The sequence below is a fragment of the Penicillium arizonense genome (genome assembly GCF_001773325.1).
Source record: "Penicillium arizonense strain CBS 141311 chromosome Unknown PENARI_contig009, whole genome shotgun sequence".
Taxonomy (NCBI): domain Eukaryota; kingdom Fungi; phylum Ascomycota; class Eurotiomycetes; order Eurotiales; family Aspergillaceae; genus Penicillium; species Penicillium arizonense.
Window position 1 is genome coordinate 171,019 of NW_019173286.1, and position 18,893 is coordinate 189,911.

Below are 18,893 nucleotides of genomic sequence, written 5' to 3' on the forward strand. Positions count from 1 at the left end.
GTGAATGAAAATATAATTGCCTGCAAATGATGAGCGTTTTCTTCAGTCTTCTGCATTAAGCGCCACTAGTTCTGCTTCACGTCACCCCCAAAAAAACGATTGATGGGTAGATAAACTTTACACCGTGTTCTACTCTGTGCCGCTCATTCTTTCATTCAATACATGGGGAGGTAGAGGATACTACTACAATCTGTCATGGCAGACAAGCTAGATCTAGAGCCGGTCCCGTCGGCAAAGCCGCTGGCTTCGACATTCTCGCCCATCCAAGAAGTCCTGTTCATCACCTTGGTTTGCATGGGACAATTCATGACCCAAACCAACATCGGAATCGTTCTTTCGCCACTAAATATTGTGGCTCATAGCTTCGGTATTACGGAGCCTGGAATTTCAAGCTGGTTCTTGGCTGGGTACTCTTTGGCCGTTGGCACCTTCATCTTGGTGTCAGGTCGATGCGGCGATCTATTTGGTTATCGCCGAATGTTCATCATCGGATTCTGTTGGCTTGCACTCTGGTCTCTGGTGGCAGGACTCAGTGTCTACTCTAATTACATTCTGTTCATTTTCGCCCGTGTCCTTCAGGGGATTGGTGGTGCATTGTTATTGCCCAACGGATTGGCTCTGCTCGGCGCGACCTACGCACCAGGAAAGAGAAAGAATATGATATTTGCCATTTTCGGTGCCACTGCTCCAAATAGTGCGCTTCTGGGAACTGTATTTGGTGCAATCTTTGCCCAATTGGCCTGGTGGCCATGGATATATTGGTCTCAAACCCTCGTCTGCATCGGCTGCGCCGTTCTGGCTTCTGTTGTAATCCCCTCTATACACCATGACGCCTCCTTTGACTCGTCCTATGTCGGCCTTCTCAAAGCTCTCGATGCACTTGGCGGAGCTTGCGGAATTTGTGGACTTGTGCTGGTGAACATAGCATGGAATCAAGCCCCCATAGTGGGATGGAGCGAGCCCTACGTTTATGTGCTGCTGATCATCGGAATTATCCTGATTTTGGCCTTCTTCTATTTTGAATTCCGTGTTGCCGAGCATCCTCTTATCCCGTTCCACGCCCTCAGTCGCGATGTCTCGTTTGTGCTTGGGTGTGTTGCCTGTGGTTGGGGATCCTTTGGCATTTGGATCTACTACTTCTGGCAATTTCAAGAGAATCTCCGCCATACGACTTCTCTCTTGGCGTCCGCCGAGTTTGTCCCAGTAGGACCAATGGGTATCATTGCTTGTTGCGCTACGGGGTACCTCATGGGCCATCTGCGCCCGGGAACAATCATGATGTTGTCGATGAGTGCTTTTACGTTAGGCAATGTTCTGGTGGCAATCGCACCGGTACACCAGACGTATTGGGCACTGACCTTCGTTTGCCTGTTGGTGATTCCTTGGGGCATGGATATGTCATTCCCTGCGGCTACTTTGATGCTGTCCAACGCGGTAGAGCGGAAGCATCAAGGTATCGCTGCATCCCTTGTGACCACAGTAGTTAATTATAGTATTTCGTTGAGCTTGGGATTCGCCGGCACGGTCGAAGTCCATGTGAACAATGGAGGCAACACTCCCGGGGATGTTCTGAAAGGCTACAGGGGTGCCCTATACGTGGCTATTGGTCTTGGTGCACTGGGAATGGTGCTTAGTGCGAGCTACACCTTCAAAGGCTATCGAGCTGAAAGTCGATCAAAGGATGATGAAAGTGAGGAAAGTGGGGAATAGACGTATTGTCATGAATATGAATCATGATTCTGTACAATATTTTTAAAAAATTTAATAGATACGCTAAGTCCCAAACCAATGGTTTTCTCTGACAAAGTTCAGCAAACCTCGGAACTGTCTTCCTAGACGACCAATCAAGCCAAGCTTTCTAATAAAGTTTGTTAGCCTTCGAACACCGAGTCACGGGTCCAGTCTGATTAGATCAATCAGATAATCCCAATCTCCGAAATAAATTTGTTCTTGCTGCCGAGGTCGTCGTATAATTCCGGAGACTAATAAAATTAAGGAGACAGTTTACGGAGTATGTCGGACAATAAAGACCAGCGACATCAGGCCACTCCCATGTCCATGTGGGAGCATGAAACCCCATCAGTGGCGGGCTTCAACCGCAGCAGCCCCGGCGGGGAAGCAAATTTTTGTAGCGCTAAAAGCGCAACACACGCTTGCCTCCCTAGCACAGTCCAGGCCCTGTTCGGTAATTGAGCACACTCTCAACCGCGCGATGTTGATCTTTTCGCCAGACAACCCATTTCAAAGCCCTTCGGCCGCGATCACCCTTTAGCCCACTAGAAAATAAAAGTTAGCACACGGCACGTTGCCGTGTCGATAATTGCCCGGGTAAAGCTTTCCGGCCAAGGTTTGATCAGATAGGACCCCGGTGAATGTGGATGGCGCTAGTATTTTTCAATACAAGCCCGCACGCACAGACCCTTGTCCGTTGTTCCCCAACTTACTACCTGGACGTTAACTTGACTTTTTTCTTCTGCTTCGAGATTGAGCTCATCTTTCTAGCTGGGAGTATATCTGCTGGTCATCAAAATGGGTAATAACCCTGTCTTTGCTGTGACAGGTAAGCCACTGTGTTCCTCGCATGGGAATTATGTACTGAGACAAAGGCGGCAACAGTGTTCTTCATCTGCTTCCGAGAATGCCTCGAGACAACAGTGGTTGTATCTGTCTTGCTTGCATTCCTGAAGCAGACATTGGGCGCAGAGGAAGATCGTGCGACCTATAAAAGGCTGGTGAAACAAGTATGCATGTCCCTTGGTTCTATCGCGAATTTGGTCATTTATTCGTTCAATAGGTCTGGTTAGGATGCGGCCTAGGATTGTTCATTTGCCTTGCAGTTGGCTGCGGCATGATCGGTGCTTTCTACGGCCTTGGAACCGACACTTTCTCCAGCACTGAGGATATTTGGGAAGGTGTTCTGGGAATCATTGCTTCTCTAATCATCACCATCATGGGCGCAGCTCTGCTTCGTGTCTCTAAGCTGCAGGACAAGTGGCGCATGAAGCTAGCCAAAGCTTTGGCGCATGAAAACAACCCCAATGAGTCGCGCAAGGGCCGCGTCAAGAGATGGCTAGAGAAATATGCCATGTTCATCTTGCCCTTTATTACCGTGCTGCGCGAGGGTCTGGAAGCTGTCGTCTACGTTGGTGGTGTTGGACTGGGACTGCCTGCTACTTCATTCCCGTTGGCGGTGTTTTGCGGTCTTGCCGCAGGATTCTTGGTTGGATATGTGATCTACAAGTAAGCGCTCTTTCTTGCCTTGCTCGTTACAATCTGAGCTATGGCACTAACTTTTTAAAGGGGTGGTCGTGAGACTTCGATGCAGATTTTCTTGGTCATTTCTACCTGCTTCCTCTACCTTGTTGCCGGTGGTTTGTTCTCGCGTGGTGTCTGGTACTTCGAGAACAACACCTGGAACAAGATTGTTGGAGGCGACGCTTCTGAGACTGGATCTGGTGCAGGATCATACGACATCCGACAAAGCGTGTGGCACGTTAATTGCTGCAACCCCCTAATTGGTGGTGGTGGAGGCTGGGGTATCTTCAACGCCTTGTTCGGGTGGACCAATTCAGCGACCTATGGCTCGGTGATCTCGTACAATCTGTACTGGGTTTGTGTCATGGTCGGCTATGGCTTGATGTTCTATCGTGAGCGTCGGGGTGCTATCCCAGTTTTGGACCCAGCGATGAAAAAGGTTGCAGGGTACAAGGCAAGAGCCAGGGCATTTATCCTTCGCCGACCTCTCGAAGAGCCAGCTCCTGTCGAGGCGAGCGGTGTTATTGAGCACACTATTACGGAAAAGAAGGGCTCTGGGGCTGGAATTTCTACCTTTGTCAAGCCTGCTGATGCATGATCGCATTCATGGTGGCTGGTATGGGACTAAAAGTGATTGCTCGAGAATAGAAGTTGTAGCAGCATAGCTGCGATCAGATAAAGAAATGTGAATATTAAATTAGGAAATAATCATCGACTGACAAATGAACCATACGCAATATTTTGCAAAATTCGGTATTTTACAAGGGTCGGGCAGGCGCGGAATACGAACCGTACTAACGCATGCTTTTACGGGCCTAGTGTTGTCTTAACAAAGCTTAGCGCCATTCTGACCCGTGGGTTCTCCTTTTCCATCCATGGCTAGCCAAAAGCCATGTTAATTTGGCAAATCAACGGCTTACATGGGATCAGATTATCTTTTCCCAATCTGATTGTCTTTTCCCTTTGTGCGATCACCATTCGGCTAAATATTCCTGCCGTACGAGTTGCTGTTCTTAACCCTTTATGGCCAAAAAGAATCCTCGCATGAAGGCCAGGAGGCATATCCCTTCCAAGTCCTTAATGTATCTGTTGATTGCTGTGCCGATCTGGCCCCTACAGGCAGCTGCACTTCTCTATACGCCATGTATTTAACACGAACATGGGTCTGTCCTTGGGTCCACTCTCGACTCAGTTATCGCTCCAACTGACCCGACTTGACAGCCACGAGCTAAGTTTCTTGCATTTTTGCTTGTTTTGCCCCACCTTGTTACATGGTCAGATCGATAATCGTATCACGGTGTGTAAACCCGGTACGAGCATCTCCATGGTCAGTGAGTCGGTTTTTTTCAAACTTATCAATCTTCTGTAGTCCAAGCGCCACATCCAAACACATGGTTGGGTCTTTTTCTCCTTCACTCTGTTCTCCTCGCATCCGTCAGTCACCCCAACGGCGAATTCTTTAAAATGAGGAGTCTGACGCCGTGTCTGTTCTTGCGACTCGCATTCCTTTACTTCTTTGTTCATTCTTGTCAAGCCAAAACTGTCACTCTTGATTTCAATGTTACATGGGTGAACGCCAACCCCGATGGCCTTGCAGAGAGAAAGGTAGTCGGTATCAACGGGCAGTGGCCACTGCCTGTGATTGAAGTGGACAAGGGAGATCAACTTATTGTCAACACCTATAATGGTCTCGGTGACAAGGCCACTTCGATCCATTGGCATGGTATGTTCCAAAATGGAACAAACAACATGGATGGAGCATCGATGGTGACTCAATGTCCTATTCCTCCCGGTTCTTCATACACCTACAATTTTACTGTCAACCAAAATGGAACATACTGGTATCATTGCCACACCGATGCTTGTTATCCGGATGGATACCGTCAGGCATTGATCGTGCACGACAACAGCTCATACTTCAACGACATGTATGATGAAGAGTTCACGATTACTTTGAGTGACTGGTATCATGAGCTTGTCGAGGACATTATGCCGTCGTTCATTAATGTGGCGAACCCCACTGGTGCCGAGCCAATTCCTCAGGCTTTTCTCTTTAATGATACTATGAACAGTAGTATTTCCGTTGATCCTGGCAAGACCTATCTATTCCGTTTGGTCAATATCGGAGCTTTTGTTGCGCAATATTTCTATATCGAAGACCATACCTTCCGCATCGTTGAGATTGACGGAGTGTACACTGAGCCTACCGAGGCCGATATGCTCTACATCGCAGTTGCGCAGCGATACTCCATCCTTGTGACCACAAAGAACTCGACGGAGAAAAATTATCCAATCGTGACGGTTGTCGACTCAGTCCTATTGGACACCATCACACCAGACCTCAAACTGAACCAGACAAACTGGCTCGAATACAACTCCGCCGCCTCCCATCCTCAAGCCGTCATGACTGTGGACGTTGCCTCAGATCTCAAGCCATACGACGATTTCACCCTAGTTCCCTACGACAAGAAGCCTCTTTTACCAGAGGCCGACCTGACCATTGACCTCACAGTTACTATGGCAAACCTCGGTAATGGAGCAGGCTACGCCTTCTTCAACAACATCTCCTACACAAAGCCGAAGGTACCCACCATCTACACCGTCCTCTCATCCGGAAATCTTTCCACAAACGCCGAAGTTTATGGAGAATACACACACCCAATGGTACTGGGTCACAATCAAGTTGTAGACATTGTACTCAACAACGGCGACAGCGGGTCCCATCCATTCCATCTCCACGGTCACCAGTTCCAAGTCATAGAGCGCTTCCCTTCATACGGAGAGCACTTCTACGACTACGCCGATGGTGACCCAGTTACCTACGACCCATCCAACCACGCCGCATTCCCAGACTACCCAGCGAGACGAGACACCCTCGTTCTGCCTCCGCAGGGCTACTTTGTCGTCCGCTTCGTGGCTGATAACCCCGGTGTCTGGTTCTTCCACTGTCACATTGACTGGCACTTGTCGCAGGGTCTGGGCATGACTCTGATTGAAGCACCTGAGCAAATCCAGGAACGCATGTCTATTCCAGAGGACCAGTATAAGGTCTGCGATGCGGCTGGTGTGAAATATGAAGGAAATGCCGCTGGCAACACGGAGGATTATCTTGATCTTACCGGTCAGAATAAGCAGGTTCCTTGGCTGCCTGCTGGCTTTACTGCTAAGGGTATTGTCGCCATGGTGTTTTCTTGTGTTTCAGCTTTCTTGGGTATGGCTTTCATCTCAGTTTATGGAATGTCGGGTGTTCAGCAGAGCAAGAAACAAAAGGAGGCTCAGGAAGCGGTGGTTAGCTCAGAGACATCTTGATTGTTCTGATATAGTTTTTTTTTTATCCTTTCTGTTATATACACACTTTGAACATACATAGCTCTTCTTCATGACTGTATCGCATAATATTTTATTCGTTGGCCTAATTCTGTTGTTTGCATAAGACATTTCGGTGAGAAAGATAGCGCAGCGACATGTTTCTTTCCATAAGAATAACATGGTTTAATCATTAAACACAGTCTTTACATGAGGAAAAATTTTTGGCATATCTCGAACAAGAGTTATCTCATTGTCGATATCTTGGGGTCCACTGGCTCCATAGCTCATTCCCACGCATAAAATATTCCAATCCTTTAATGTACATATCCATCTCTGGTGACAAGTCATTGACGCCATCGTTTCGCAGCTTATCTCGGGTCTCCTTGATGGCGAGCTCCAGTTCTCGGCAATAGCTGTACATCAATCGCTTGCAAGCTGCAAAAGGCAACTCTGTTTCGTTGGCAAGGATATAGATGGCAGACAGTGGCCGAGAACCATCAGTTTGATTCTCTTGGAACACTCTCCATTCTCGCTCCCAGCTATAGATATCATTGACCACGCCCATGTGACGAAATGCAGCACTTTCCAGTGCGGATACATTTTCCAGCTCAGCATGGCTGAGGCGCAACTTAGCACCAAACCTAATGAGAGCTGAGTAGAATCTGTTCACTCACTTTTAGCTCTGGGAAAATATATGAGCTTTCAAAGTCATAACGAGGTGATACGTACGGTCTCCCTGCATCTACCTCTCTAAAACTGAGATACGACCCAAGAGTTTGTATCGAAATACGCTCCTGTGATGTCTGAGCCTGGAGAAGTTGACAAAAGCCTTGGGCAACATCATTTGCCTGAACCTCGTCGATATTTCGCATGTCCTGGAACGTATCGTGGAGCATCCACTCCAGGCATAAGTCCCTGTCTGGACTCGCCATTCCTAGTGCAATATTCATTACCCGCTCCCGGTAGGAGAGCATTTGTGCAAAGTCCATCTTCTCAAGTTGGTCTAACTGCCCAGTCAATAAATGTCCATTTTCAAATATGCGTCACAAGTACCAACCGTCAATTAGTAGAGCCAAATAATGCATCTTGCATGTTGTTTCAATATGGCCATCAAGAGTCAAAGGGAAAAAGTGACTGAAGGCTCGAGAGAACCCAATGGCAAGAAACCCCCTTTTCTCCTTCTTGCTGGCAAAATTCCAATTTTTGCCAAAATAAGGCTCAACCTGTGCTTGGATCTTCTCCCATCCTTGTGGATGTGTTTTAGATTCGAGTTGGCAAGCTGGGATCTCGCAGGGGGTGTTTAATATCGTTGAATACTTTCTTGTTGGTTTGCTGGCCGGGTATGTATGACGTAGAACAATTGTGCGATTGATGGTCAAACCTGGCACGTCAAATTTGGGACCACTTGCTGCTCGCTTCCATATCTGAGTTCTTTGGAATTGATGCATCCTGAATTTTCATGTCCGTATGTCAAAGTGTGGGTTGAAGTCGCGGGTCCTCCACCAACAGAACACCTGGCACGTGACCAGACATCAAATTGGTCAAATAATGGTTGGTGGCAGCAACCTTGGAAATAGATCGAGGAATGCTGTAGATGAAGTAGAGCAAGACTAGCCTTCCGTAGCCGGAGAAACCACGGGTGATAACGGGATGCCATTACTGGAGAGTGGCCTACAAGTGCGATATTCATGCAGGGGAAAATGACCGAAGCGACGGGATGATGATTTTGTATACGAATGAGGAAACCTATAGAGCCGAATTCAAGCCCCTAGAATGACTTCATGCCTTCTGTCTCTGATTTACGATCCACGATATCATTTCGAAGAGATAACGAACCAGCATAGCAGAAGTCTGAATACAACTTGTGGCGGTGAAAATTACCAAACCCCGAGCATAACTTATGCAAGACGCTATTCCTACGATGTTTGCTTATTTCTCGTCCATGGACAGCCCATGCGTAGCCCATAATGGACACCATCTCCCGTGGACAGCCCATGGGCGGCGCCGAGGTCTAATTACTCGATCCAACTTATTTGACTAGTTTTGGAGCCTGCCTGGTTGAGATTTTCTACTTGACAATCACATGCAATCCTAAGCAATAAAATCCCGAGGTTGATGGAAGAGTGGATGTTTAGTGCCGTCGACATTTAAAAAGCCCAATCTCATTGCGATAGTATCATGTCAACTTTTACACCAGTCCCTGACGGTAAATTCATCTGTTTTTCCCTTAGTCCTCTTTTGAGGCTATCGTGTTTCTATCACTGACTGATGAGGAATTTGCTATACTTTTTGGTATAGTCTACAGTTCATGCAAAAGCTTCATTCTTTGGTATCTCTCAAAGAACCTTCGACAAAGATGTCCCGGGATGGTTTCCCTTCAATGATATTCTTCGATGTCTTAGGGACAGTTGTGGAATGGAGATATTGCATCGCAAACGAACTGAATGCCGCAGCACAAAGGGCCTTACAAGATCAAGTTCGATATCTGAGTGCCGATGTGCGAGCACGTGTCTCTGATATGTCCACTTCGAGCTGGCAGGAGATCGCTGAGGAGTGGCATCGCTCATATATGAACTTCGGAGACACTTACGATACATCTAAGCCCTTTGTCTCGGTAGATGAGTACAACCGCATTTCTTTAGAAAATATTCTCACCAAACGGCTTCTCCGGGGTTTATTTAACGAGGACGATCTCAAAAATTTGGCACTCGCTTGGCATCGACTTGAGTCATACTCTGACAGTGTGCCAGGCCTTTCGTTGCTGAGCACTAAATTTTTGACGTCTACATTATCCAATGGTAATGTAAAACTCCTCGAAGACCTACAAGAACACAATTCATTGCCTTTTAAGCACATCACTAGTGCAGAGCATTTCGGTGCTTACAAGCCGTCGCCAGAGGTCTATCATGGTGCCGCCCGCAGATTCGGTTTCAGGAATTCGCAATGTTGTCTCGTCGCAGCCCACCTTGAGGACTTGCATGCCGCCAAAAAATGTGGGTTTCAGACAATCTATCTCGAGAGACACTTGGAAGAAGCTTGGGATAGTAGCGACATTGCGCGAGCCAGAGAAGAGGGGTTTGTCGATTTTTGGGTCGGTGTTGGGGGCTCAGGTCTGGTTGAAGTTGCTCGGTACTTTGGAATAGAAAGTGGATTTTGAATGAATTATCACCCAGTCGGAGCCTTAATCTATAGATCCAAACCCTTCATCTGCTCTTGTGCGGATGGACGCTCATTTTGTCACAACGATAGTCTCTCTTTACTTTCTGCATATTTGGATAATAATATAAGAACCATGGCTAGATTGCGATTCCAATAGTCTCCCGTCATGATGCGACGTGAGTAAGATGTATAAATACCCGGGAGAAAGAGCTGGAGGTACTAGTGAAGTGCGGCACTCCCTAGGCCAGTCTTTTCGGCCAGAACATCCCCTCCGCTACAGCTTCGACCGTATTGAAGATGAACGAATTACCGGTCACCTTGAGCGTCTTGGCGGCCTGGGGCGGCTGATCGCCCAAGTCGATCATCGCCCGGCCCATCATATCCCTAAACCCCGGTTTGACGTACGCCACGTCCGAGGCCCTGCTGCAAATCTCAACCAGTTGCCCATTGTCGCACGGTCGGGCGCTCCGAAAACTGTGTTCATGTTTAGAAAGTCGATATAAGGACACCAACAAAGGACCTGTTTCAATTTCCTTTACCAAGGCAGGCGATGAATCGTGCGTTGGCGGACAGGGCTTGGTTCGACAAGGCTTTCGTCTTCAGGGGATGAATGGTCGAGCATTCCACAAAATGTTTCCCGGTGGGTTGAGTCGACAATGCTTTACCAAAACCTGCTGGACAGAATCGTCGTCGCTCAGGCAAGTAATTATTACATCGGAGACTGTCGCGGCTTTCTGAATGGAGTCGATGATCCGAATACTGTAGGAGGTAGCTCGGCTTGAAGAGCATCAGCTCGGGAGCGCGTGCGATTGTAGACAATCAACGGGATGTAGAGGCTGCTGGTGTGCCCAGAGATGGTTGAGGACCATGTTTCGGCACATAAAGCGTCTTATGGATATTTCCGACTTTCTCCTTGACGAATATTATAAAAATAGATATGGATTATTTTGGAAGACTAACATCCAACGTGGTTTGCACTGCCCTGCCACTTAGCTGGCCGTGAATAACCAAATCACGCACGGACCACTTGATCTGATGTCACCACGACCAACCGTGGTCGACCCATCTTCTTTTATGCTTATTTCAATTTCTACGTCGCTTGTTTGATGCGCATCCGAACTGCCCCTTCCGTTACCTTACCTGCCGGATTCCGGACTCTTAGACAAGCAGCAGCTTTCATACCCCGCTAATCCTATATACCACGTTCGCGAATAGGCATCGTCTTTGCGACAATTTATGGTGCTAGCATCCGTTTCTTCCGGTCATCAACCCTCTCTCAAAGTAGCCCTTCAGCGTCTTTGTTTAATCAAGGCAACCAGTGGAGGTACTTTGGGCCGTTCTTTCAGTTCCACATCCTCTTTTCCAACTGGAGTCTCCGCAATGAACACATCGCCGGCGACCTCTCAACGTGCTCCATGGCGTGATATACTTGACTCACATCTCCAACAAACACAAGGATATGAGTTCACAATTGCAACTATCGGCTATGATGCTCGTAACCGTCCCGTGCCTCGTCTGCGCACCTGTGGTTGCCGCGGCTTCTTCCCTGAACTTGAGCTTCACCCTAAAGGCCAGGAAGCCATGGACGAGCAAGTTGAAGGTGGTGGCAACCCGCCAGTGTTTGAAAGTGACATGCTATGCTTCACCACCGATGCTCGAATGGAAAAGATTCCTCAGCTGGAGTCTTCGGGAAATGCTATTGAGGCGGTCTTCTGGTTAAAGGATCTGATGACCCAATGGCGCATTAAGGGAACTGCATATGCAATTGGAGATCCCACTATCAATGTTACAGAGAATGAGAAGGCATCCCGAGAGAAGATCATGAAGGGCTTGCGGGTGAAAGGTCATAATGATGGTGATATTACGAATTGGACGTGGGACAAAGCTGTCACCAAGTACTTTGCAAATCATTCACCAGTTGCGAGAGGTAATGTGCTTTCTCTCCAGCTATAATTCTGTTTTGTATTTTGGTTCATAGAAAACTTATACTGACTGGCAAATGTAGGTTCTTTCCGAAACCCCCAGCCCGGGATGCCTAGGTCCCAGAGTCCCGGCAATCCAGCTCTGAGCCTTGGCCAGAAAGTCACAGATCTTCATGACCACGTTTCCCGGAATAACTTCAGGGTTGTGGTGATTTACCCAGAGGAGGTTGAGCGCTTGGATCTGACAAATCAAGAGGATGGGAGGAGATGGAAATGGATACTGGGAGAGGGAGGTGCAAATGGCTCGCTTGATGTTCAATGGAACGAGACTGAGGTTTGGCCATGATCGTTTGTGTCATGAAGGCCCACGCCACGGGCATAAAACACAATTGAATCGCATATTTATCGGTATTTATACCGAATTCTAGTATTTCGGATCATTTCAGTAAGATATGTTTACTTGAGTGTTCGCCTGTTGGCTCAAACTTCTGATCTCAATGTTTGCCTTCTCTTTCCAGATTCGGCCGTATGGTCGTTTTGTTGTCGCGTATCTTCTTCCTCCTGGGTTTCTCCCACAACATACTGTCGCGACGATACGATCGTAATTATCGTATCAACCCATATCCTTCCCATCCTCCACCCTCTGGTCTATCTCATGCAAAAGCAAGCTCATCCACTCTCCGTCCTCGCCTCACCTCGTCATCATCCACCTAACAAAAACCTCATTTTCAGTGGATACCAACGAGATGCCTCCTGCTTGTGCTGAATGCAAAGTCAAGAAGTGCCGCTGCACTCATCACGCGGTTGCTGCTCCCCTTGTCCCCGAGGCCGAGGCCAAGGTAAGTGTACATATTCTCACTCCAGGCACCTTGACTGAGCTCAGCTAATCCCTCTTACACCATAGAAGAAGATCGCCGTCGCCTCCAGTGACGATCTTTCTTTGGTGCCCTCTGAGCCCGAGGCTAAGAATGATGTCGGTTCCAACAAAATGAAGCCTTTGCAGAAGCCGGCACATGGTCCCCGTTCCGCCGCCACCGTCCCTCCTCCTGCCCTCCATGAGGTGCCCGACCAGCCCACAGACGACATGGCTGCCGCAATCCACCTCGGGATACACGTCGTGTACTCTCGGGAGCTCCGGCGCAACCTCGCGGCGTTCCAGGTCGCCTTCCAAGAGGGCTTGCAGGCCCAGTGCGCTAGCATGGCCGAAATAGAAGACAGCCTGCAGGCTGGGCGTGCTCCCACGGCCGCCGCCCTCCAAGAGAGCCAGCGGGCTCACCGTGCTACCATGGCTGCAGCTCAGGCTATTCAGCGCAAGCTCGACATGTGGGTCGAGTCCTACACCAGCGGCAATTAAGCGCACCCTGCCTCTCACCATACCTTTCGTTCCCAAGGGAAATCTGGAGCCACTTATTATCGTATTTCGATCTCGGATGTCTTTTCTTTTCCGGATTTTCTGCGGGAACGAGGGTTTTCCTTTTCATTCTTTTTTTTTGTGTTGTTTTTCTTTTGTTGTTCTCGACCAGGGCAAAGGTCATCACGTGGATTGACCACCATTGTATTGAGGAGCCACAAATGAACATACGCTCTTCCTCCTTTGACAGTCAACGGCTGTTTTCTTAATAGTAGGCTGCCACCGAGTAGCTCCTCTTGATTGCATCTCATGGTAATTCTCATCATTATCAAGTAACCCTGCTCCATCAACTAGTCTCTCGTTCTAGCAATGATTAGAAATGACTACCACTAGACCCTGTAAAATGTTTGAACGGGTATATTCTTCTCAATGATTACTAAGTACTCATCTATTAGACTACTTTGTCCGTATCTCACCCCGCTTGCGCCTCATTTTCGATGAGATCGCTAGATATTCCGGTTGAGCCCTCGAGACTCCTCGAGACGCAAACACCAACAAAAGATTCTAACTGTGGAATCCAGGCGGCAAATTCATTCCAAAATTGCCTCGTCTTTCATGCGACTCTGATTAAGGTCACCACGTTTCCACTCTAGTCTGAACAACCAAGGGAGATGCCCTGGTTGCAGAGTTCAAACACCCCAAAAGCTCGGTGAAAGCGATGATCATGACAAACGAAGCGGGAAACGTTGTTGAATCTTCGCAAGGCTTGTGATAGAGCTCTGTTTACCGGACCAGTCAAAAGCAGGGGAGCAAGTATCCCAGGGATTCGGGGGATGCGTTTGAGTATGTGCCCGTTCACCCTCCCAATCGATTGCTTTTATAACTAGGTTACTGAGATATCCCCCTAATCTGATGCTACATTGGAATACACAGTAAATGTTATTCGTGAACATCCCTGATGCCCGCGATCAATACCGCTCGGCAAGCAGTCACGGAAAAGCAATTTTAAGTTTGCGGTTAACTGCAAGGATTCAAATCGAGGCTCTGATTCTGAAACTTCTTAGTGACCTCCAGCCAAAGGTCAACGCCCGCCACTCCGTACCCAAGGGAAGGCACACTAGTAGTCGAAAGGCTCAAGGCAAAACAAGGTCGCCTACAAGGGCTAAATTACTGGCTACATGAGGGCGAGGCACGTTGTCACGCGGAGGTGAACCAGGAGGCCCAGGCAAAGAGCCACCAGATGCTTGTCTGCAGCGATCGCGGCGCCGAAGGTGATCCAGACCACAATATCGCTCGGGGTTCGAAGGTGGACAGTGATGACAAATCCGAGTATGAGTCTTCGAAAAGTTCATGAGCAGGGTTTCGATAGTTCTGCGTCGGACACCGAATACAACCCGGACGATTCAGATTTAAAACCTCCCAAGAAATCGACTTGGCTCGATGTCTTCGAAAGCATTTGACCAGAAGGAAGGTATGAGACCGCGGTTCCCTGGCAAGAAATGCTTGCAAGAGACCAGCCAGATGATCATACTCGCCACTTGATGGGGCTGTCTGCACTCGTGGATCTGGAAACAGTCAAGCTTGCACGTCACAATTAATTATGGGTCTGGCACGCGAGGTCGGTTTCACATTTTTAGATTGATATCCTCAAACTGTTGCTTAGGTTTTTTTCCTGCCTTCTGAATTAAGGATTTTGACTGCGAAGAAACGGTCATTGATATAGATGTACGATAAAATCTTCAAGACTATATATATGATATCGGGATATTGACACACTAGGTATACGAGGGACAGCGGGGGATGAAATAAAAATATCTTCACGAAGGCTTAATCAGAGTTCCAATATTTCACTTTCGGTTATGTTGATCATGAGTTTCCTTCCGCCCGTGATCAATGTCTGTCAAGAGCATCTAAACTTACAGCCAAGCCCTTTAGTCACATGATCCCAGGCGAAATCACCGATGTGTTGTGTTTGTGCAACAGTTTTATCTTTGCCTAAACCCATGAATATCTCAAATATTCTGCCTCGCCCTCGATCACGCAGCATCGAACCGCATAATCGCGTAGTCTCGTCTGAGTCACCATGTCGAACCTCCCAGAAATCGAAGATATCACGTGGACTATATACCAGAGCTATAACAATAACTTAACATACTAGATCCGGGGACCATATTATTTAGTTTGTTACAATACCCAGTACCGTCTCTTGTATGGCGCAAAGCACTACGGCGGAAGTTTACGATACCACTAATACGAACCATTCCCTTTCGATTCGCCCCGATCAGCCAATCACAACTGCCTATCATCGCGGTGGGACCTCCACGGGCTCTCCCGGTCTTCTGCGGGAAGGGATCGTCCGGCTTCTTATCCATAGCTCAGGTCCCTCTAGTATTACCCCCATGTCACATTTTCTAAGTGGTCCCCGTGATCCCCGTAATCCCCGTAGTCCCCGATCTCCGAGTCCAAGTCCCCGACCGCCGTTACGTGTCATACCTCATCTAGGAAAGGCGCCAAATGTAGGTGATTACCTAGATGAAGCCCTGCGCTTGGTAGTCTGGATCAAAAATATCAGTGACACCTGTTTGTTTCGGCTTTACTTCGTCTTTTCTTCAATACTTGTATTTGTTACGGTTGCCGGGAGACTCGACCTCCATGTCTCCGAGGAATGGATGTCTCGGAAGGCGATCGATCCTCTTGTTTGGAGGGTCTATTTGAAGATCATCACGACAACATGTTGAGGCCAAATTGTAGGACTATGCTATCCAGTAGTGTACAGAATAAGCCAGAGCAATCCCGTTTTCGCTTTCCTAGGGCAACACTATACAAATCTAAACAGACTGACACCTGCAGGCATTGACCGCTCCTGTAAATCGATCCGTTTCAAGCAATCTGCATAGTTATATGTAAAAAGATGCAACTGGCCCTATGATGTGCAACTTTCCGATTATCCAGATGACCCAAACCAGCTTAGTGCCATACAGTGCAGTACAGGTGGGTCCCGGTTCAGTACGAGTACCTTACCAGTACCCGCTCGACTTGTTTTCTCGATGTTTCTTTTCTTCCTCCCTTCCCCTCCCCATACTCTCCTTCACTCCTTCACCGTCACTTGCATTTTCCACTCTGCAGATCCTAGTCAAATCTTCTACACTGAGGGGTTAAAGATCACCTCCATCCGCTTCTTATTCCAGCGTCCCGACAACCGCGCTCAACCTAGCATTTTGTCTCCAGCTTTCTACCTCCACGAATTGCGATTTTGGTCGAACTCACGATTTATGACGAAACGAACACCTTGCTTACCCATTTACATTTAATATCCCGGCCCTACAATCTATATATCCGACTTGCGGAAACGTGGTAACCTCAAGAGACAAACATCTAAAGTGATGGCATCAATGGATGCTCTGGTGGCCTTCACCCACATGAAAGACAACCTCCCTGCGTGGATTACCCGCGTATCAGAGCTTGCAGCACACACCCACACCAAACACAATGAATACTCTGCAGCCTACAGACGCCACGCGAACTTCAAACCCCGCCGACGCAAACACAGCTCCGTATGCTCAATCCACACTGATGATCTCGTTCCAATCGCACAACGCAAAGAGCCCAGCCCAGAACCTCCCGCGGCGGTGACACCCAGCGACACGCCCGATGTCGGTCAACGCTCAGGCCGCAAGAGACCCTCCGACGATGCCCCATCTGTCGAGTCGAATGAAGAGTACGCGTTTGTGAGCACGAGGCACAATGTCATTATTGAATACGATGGTCACACACAGAAGACGCTCGAGGCAATTGTTCGGGACATCGGAGTGGCAAGGAACAACATGCGACGAGCGAAGATGGCAATGATGCCGCGTACTGGTATCCGCGCCGGTATTCTGAACCGAGGCCCGAACTTGAACATGCCAAGCACAGCATCAACACAGGCTTCATCGCCACTTTCCTGCATCCGGAGCACCCGGACTGCACCTGGGGTTGTCGGCGTCTCTGGATCCACCGTTCTTCGGAAAGAATCGCCCTTCGACTATGCCGACAAGCAACTGGAACTCGCCCACTCGCTCTGCGAGACAGCAGCTTACCAAGTTCTCCGATCTGGCGATTGTGGAACGGAACTCGACGGGGTGGAAGAGAAATTCAAGATGCTACTTGAGGCCGCAATCAACGAGGTGGATCGCATTATGGCCGAAAAGAAGCAGCAGGAAGACCTAGAAGCACAACAAGCTGATGGGACTGCGCAAGATGCACCTCCCAAACCACCCCCGACCCCTTCCGCGGCGCGACTCGCCAGAGTAGCCGCAATTGCTTCTAGCAAGCCCTCAACGACCACCGCAGGCGCCATCGAAGTCGACGACAACTCCTCCCTATCGGCCGAGTCAATCGACCTCTCCGCATTCCGATCATCAAGGATCCGAGTGTAGGACTATTACCACATCACCTCATATTAGCGATTTAGCGTGTCTTGAAAATCCTTCCAGTATACATTGCCAGTTGATACCTTCGATTTGTTGGGATACCATTTATTTTCTGTCTCGGATTGGCCTTTGGAGACCTCTACCTGCATATTTGACTGCGATCGATTTGTGATTCTGAATTCGCGCATACCTTACACCATTCTTTTACTCTTTCACTACCTGTCTTTCGCTCAACTTTCCTACTGTCCTACTGTCCTTTGATCACATTTTCCACGGACTCGCTTTTCATATTTTGGGATACCATTCTCCTGTCTGTCTCTTGCATCAGCTCATGACTCTTCCAGGAGAGCACGGTGTTGGCACTGGCGTTTCTATCTGCTTTTTGGGGGGGGGGACTGATTTGGTTCTATTAAACCTAACGGAGTTTGGGATTTGCTGCGTTACCTATACCAAGCCATTTGCAGTAAATCTTCGGCTGGAAATTGACTCTTCATCGAGGTTCTACTTTCAATTTCAGGATCTTGGACTTGGGGATGGCGTACAGTAGTCTCCACCAAAGACTGGTACTACAATCGGAGGCGTAACGGCCCCGACATGACATCCTACATCCCACACATCCCACAATGATCTGGTCAAGTTCCACCGCTAATCATGTACAATATATAAATGTCCTTCTCATTGGTTCTCATTCGTTGTAGGAATCCTAGACTTACTTGGCTCCGTCACGGTCCCATGCCCATGCACGACCGGTACCCAGACCCTGTCTGAGTCCGCACTGACAGGCAGAGATCATGCAAGTCTTCGCTGGCTAATTTTCAAGCGAGCGAATCGTCCAGCGTAGCGTTTGATGGAGTCTTTTAGTTGGCGTTGGCACGGGAAGTCACCACTTAGAGTGATTGGTACCCAACCTTCCTGAATAGGTAAACAGTCGGGCGAGAGAGCTAGCGTCGCGGCTAATAATAACAAATTTCGGATAGGATGCGCCATGTCCAGTAGCGGCCAGGCTACCAGGGTAACGCTTACGGGGCGCAAAAAAAAAAAAGAAAAGAAAGCCTCAAAGCGAAAAGATTTATATTAAATCTGACCCTCTATATGAACTACCTTCTCGAATTGATTGCGGCTCAGATACCTTTTCCCCACCGTAACCTGCACCGTCTGGTCAAAGTGGCAATTGGCTGGTGATCCTCCCTTACTGGGCGAATTGACTATTAAAAGTAGGTGTACGTGTTCTGCTGCTTTGGTGTGTGTGCAGTACGTGCATGCACGGCATCTACATCATCGAGCATGAGGCACAGGCATTTGCGCAATACGATTCCAAATAGCAAGGATAACCTTGATTTTCAACGAGCGCGGGATCCGCATTTTCTGTTGAGTATAGGGGAACTACTGTACTTCTAAGACACGGCATAAGTTATATTATGGGTATCCAGATCGGGAACGCCTCTTATACTGTAGGAGTGTGGATGTGTGGGTTCTGGATCATGA

At 48.3% G+C, this 18,893-nt stretch overlaps 8 protein-coding genes across 8 annotated transcripts; 7 read left to right on the plus strand and 1 right to left on the minus strand.

Moving 5' to 3' along the window:
• Window positions 1–195: 195 nt before the first annotated feature.
• On the plus strand, window positions 196–1,710 carry PENARI_c009G12509 (MFS transporter; the record flags this gene model as incomplete). Its single annotated transcript, XM_022632082.1, has 1 exon — window positions 196–1,710. The coding sequence occupies one exon, from the start codon at window positions 196–198 to the stop codon at window positions 1,708–1,710; it is 1,515 nt and encodes a 504-aa protein (XP_022488183.1).
• An 819-nt stretch (window positions 1,711–2,529) lies between these two features.
• PENARI_c009G00922 (FTR1 family protein) lies at window positions 2,530–3,853 on the plus strand (the record flags this gene model as incomplete). The annotated part of the gene is made up of 4 exons (XM_022631729.1): window positions 2,530–2,560; window positions 2,617–2,741; window positions 2,795–3,240; window positions 3,301–3,853. 4 exons carry the CDS (start codon window positions 2,530–2,532, stop codon window positions 3,851–3,853), a joined length of 1,155 nt encoding a protein of 384 aa, XP_022488327.1.
• Window positions 3,854–4,719: 866 nt separating this feature from the next.
• On the plus strand, window positions 4,720–6,564 carry fetC (putative ferrooxidoreductase Fet3; the record flags this gene model as incomplete). The annotated part of the gene is made up of 1 exon (XM_022631960.1): window positions 4,720–6,564. The coding sequence occupies one exon, from the start codon at window positions 4,720–4,722 to the stop codon at window positions 6,562–6,564; it is 1,845 nt and encodes a 614-aa protein (XP_022488324.1).
• A 247-nt stretch (window positions 6,565–6,811) lies between these two features.
• Window positions 6,812–7,553, minus strand: PENARI_c009G09536 (uncharacterized protein; the record flags this gene model as incomplete). Its single annotated transcript, XM_022631994.1, has 2 exons — window positions 6,812–7,205; window positions 7,294–7,553. The coding sequence occupies 2 exons, from the start codon at window positions 7,551–7,553 to the stop codon at window positions 6,812–6,814; spliced, it is 654 nt and encodes a 217-aa protein (XP_022488240.1).
• Window positions 7,554–8,920: 1,367 nt separating this feature from the next.
• Window positions 8,921–9,721, plus strand: PENARI_c009G09496 (uncharacterized protein; the record flags this gene model as incomplete). The annotated part of the gene is made up of 1 exon (XM_022631992.1): window positions 8,921–9,721. The coding sequence occupies one exon, from the start codon at window positions 8,921–8,923 to the stop codon at window positions 9,719–9,721; it is 801 nt and encodes a 266-aa protein (XP_022488281.1).
• A 1,382-nt stretch (window positions 9,722–11,103) lies between these two features.
• Window positions 11,104–11,991, plus strand: PENARI_c009G04103 (uncharacterized protein; the record flags this gene model as incomplete). The annotated part of the gene is made up of 2 exons (XM_022631826.1): window positions 11,104–11,650; window positions 11,729–11,991. 2 exons carry the CDS (start codon window positions 11,104–11,106, stop codon window positions 11,989–11,991), a joined length of 810 nt encoding a protein of 269 aa, XP_022488311.1.
• Window positions 11,992–12,391: 400 nt separating this feature from the next.
• On the plus strand, window positions 12,392–12,999 carry PENARI_c009G11067 (uncharacterized protein; the record flags this gene model as incomplete). Its single annotated transcript, XM_022632041.1, has 2 exons — window positions 12,392–12,484; window positions 12,550–12,999. 2 exons carry the CDS (start codon window positions 12,392–12,394, stop codon window positions 12,997–12,999), a joined length of 543 nt encoding a protein of 180 aa, XP_022488111.1.
• A 3,389-nt stretch (window positions 13,000–16,388) lies between these two features.
• Window positions 16,389–17,414, plus strand: PENARI_c009G05838 (uncharacterized protein; the record flags this gene model as incomplete). The annotated part of the gene is made up of 1 exon (XM_022631874.1): window positions 16,389–17,414. The coding sequence occupies one exon, from the start codon at window positions 16,389–16,391 to the stop codon at window positions 17,412–17,414; it is 1,026 nt and encodes a 341-aa protein (XP_022488268.1).
• Window positions 17,415–18,893: the final 1,479 nt, after the last annotated feature.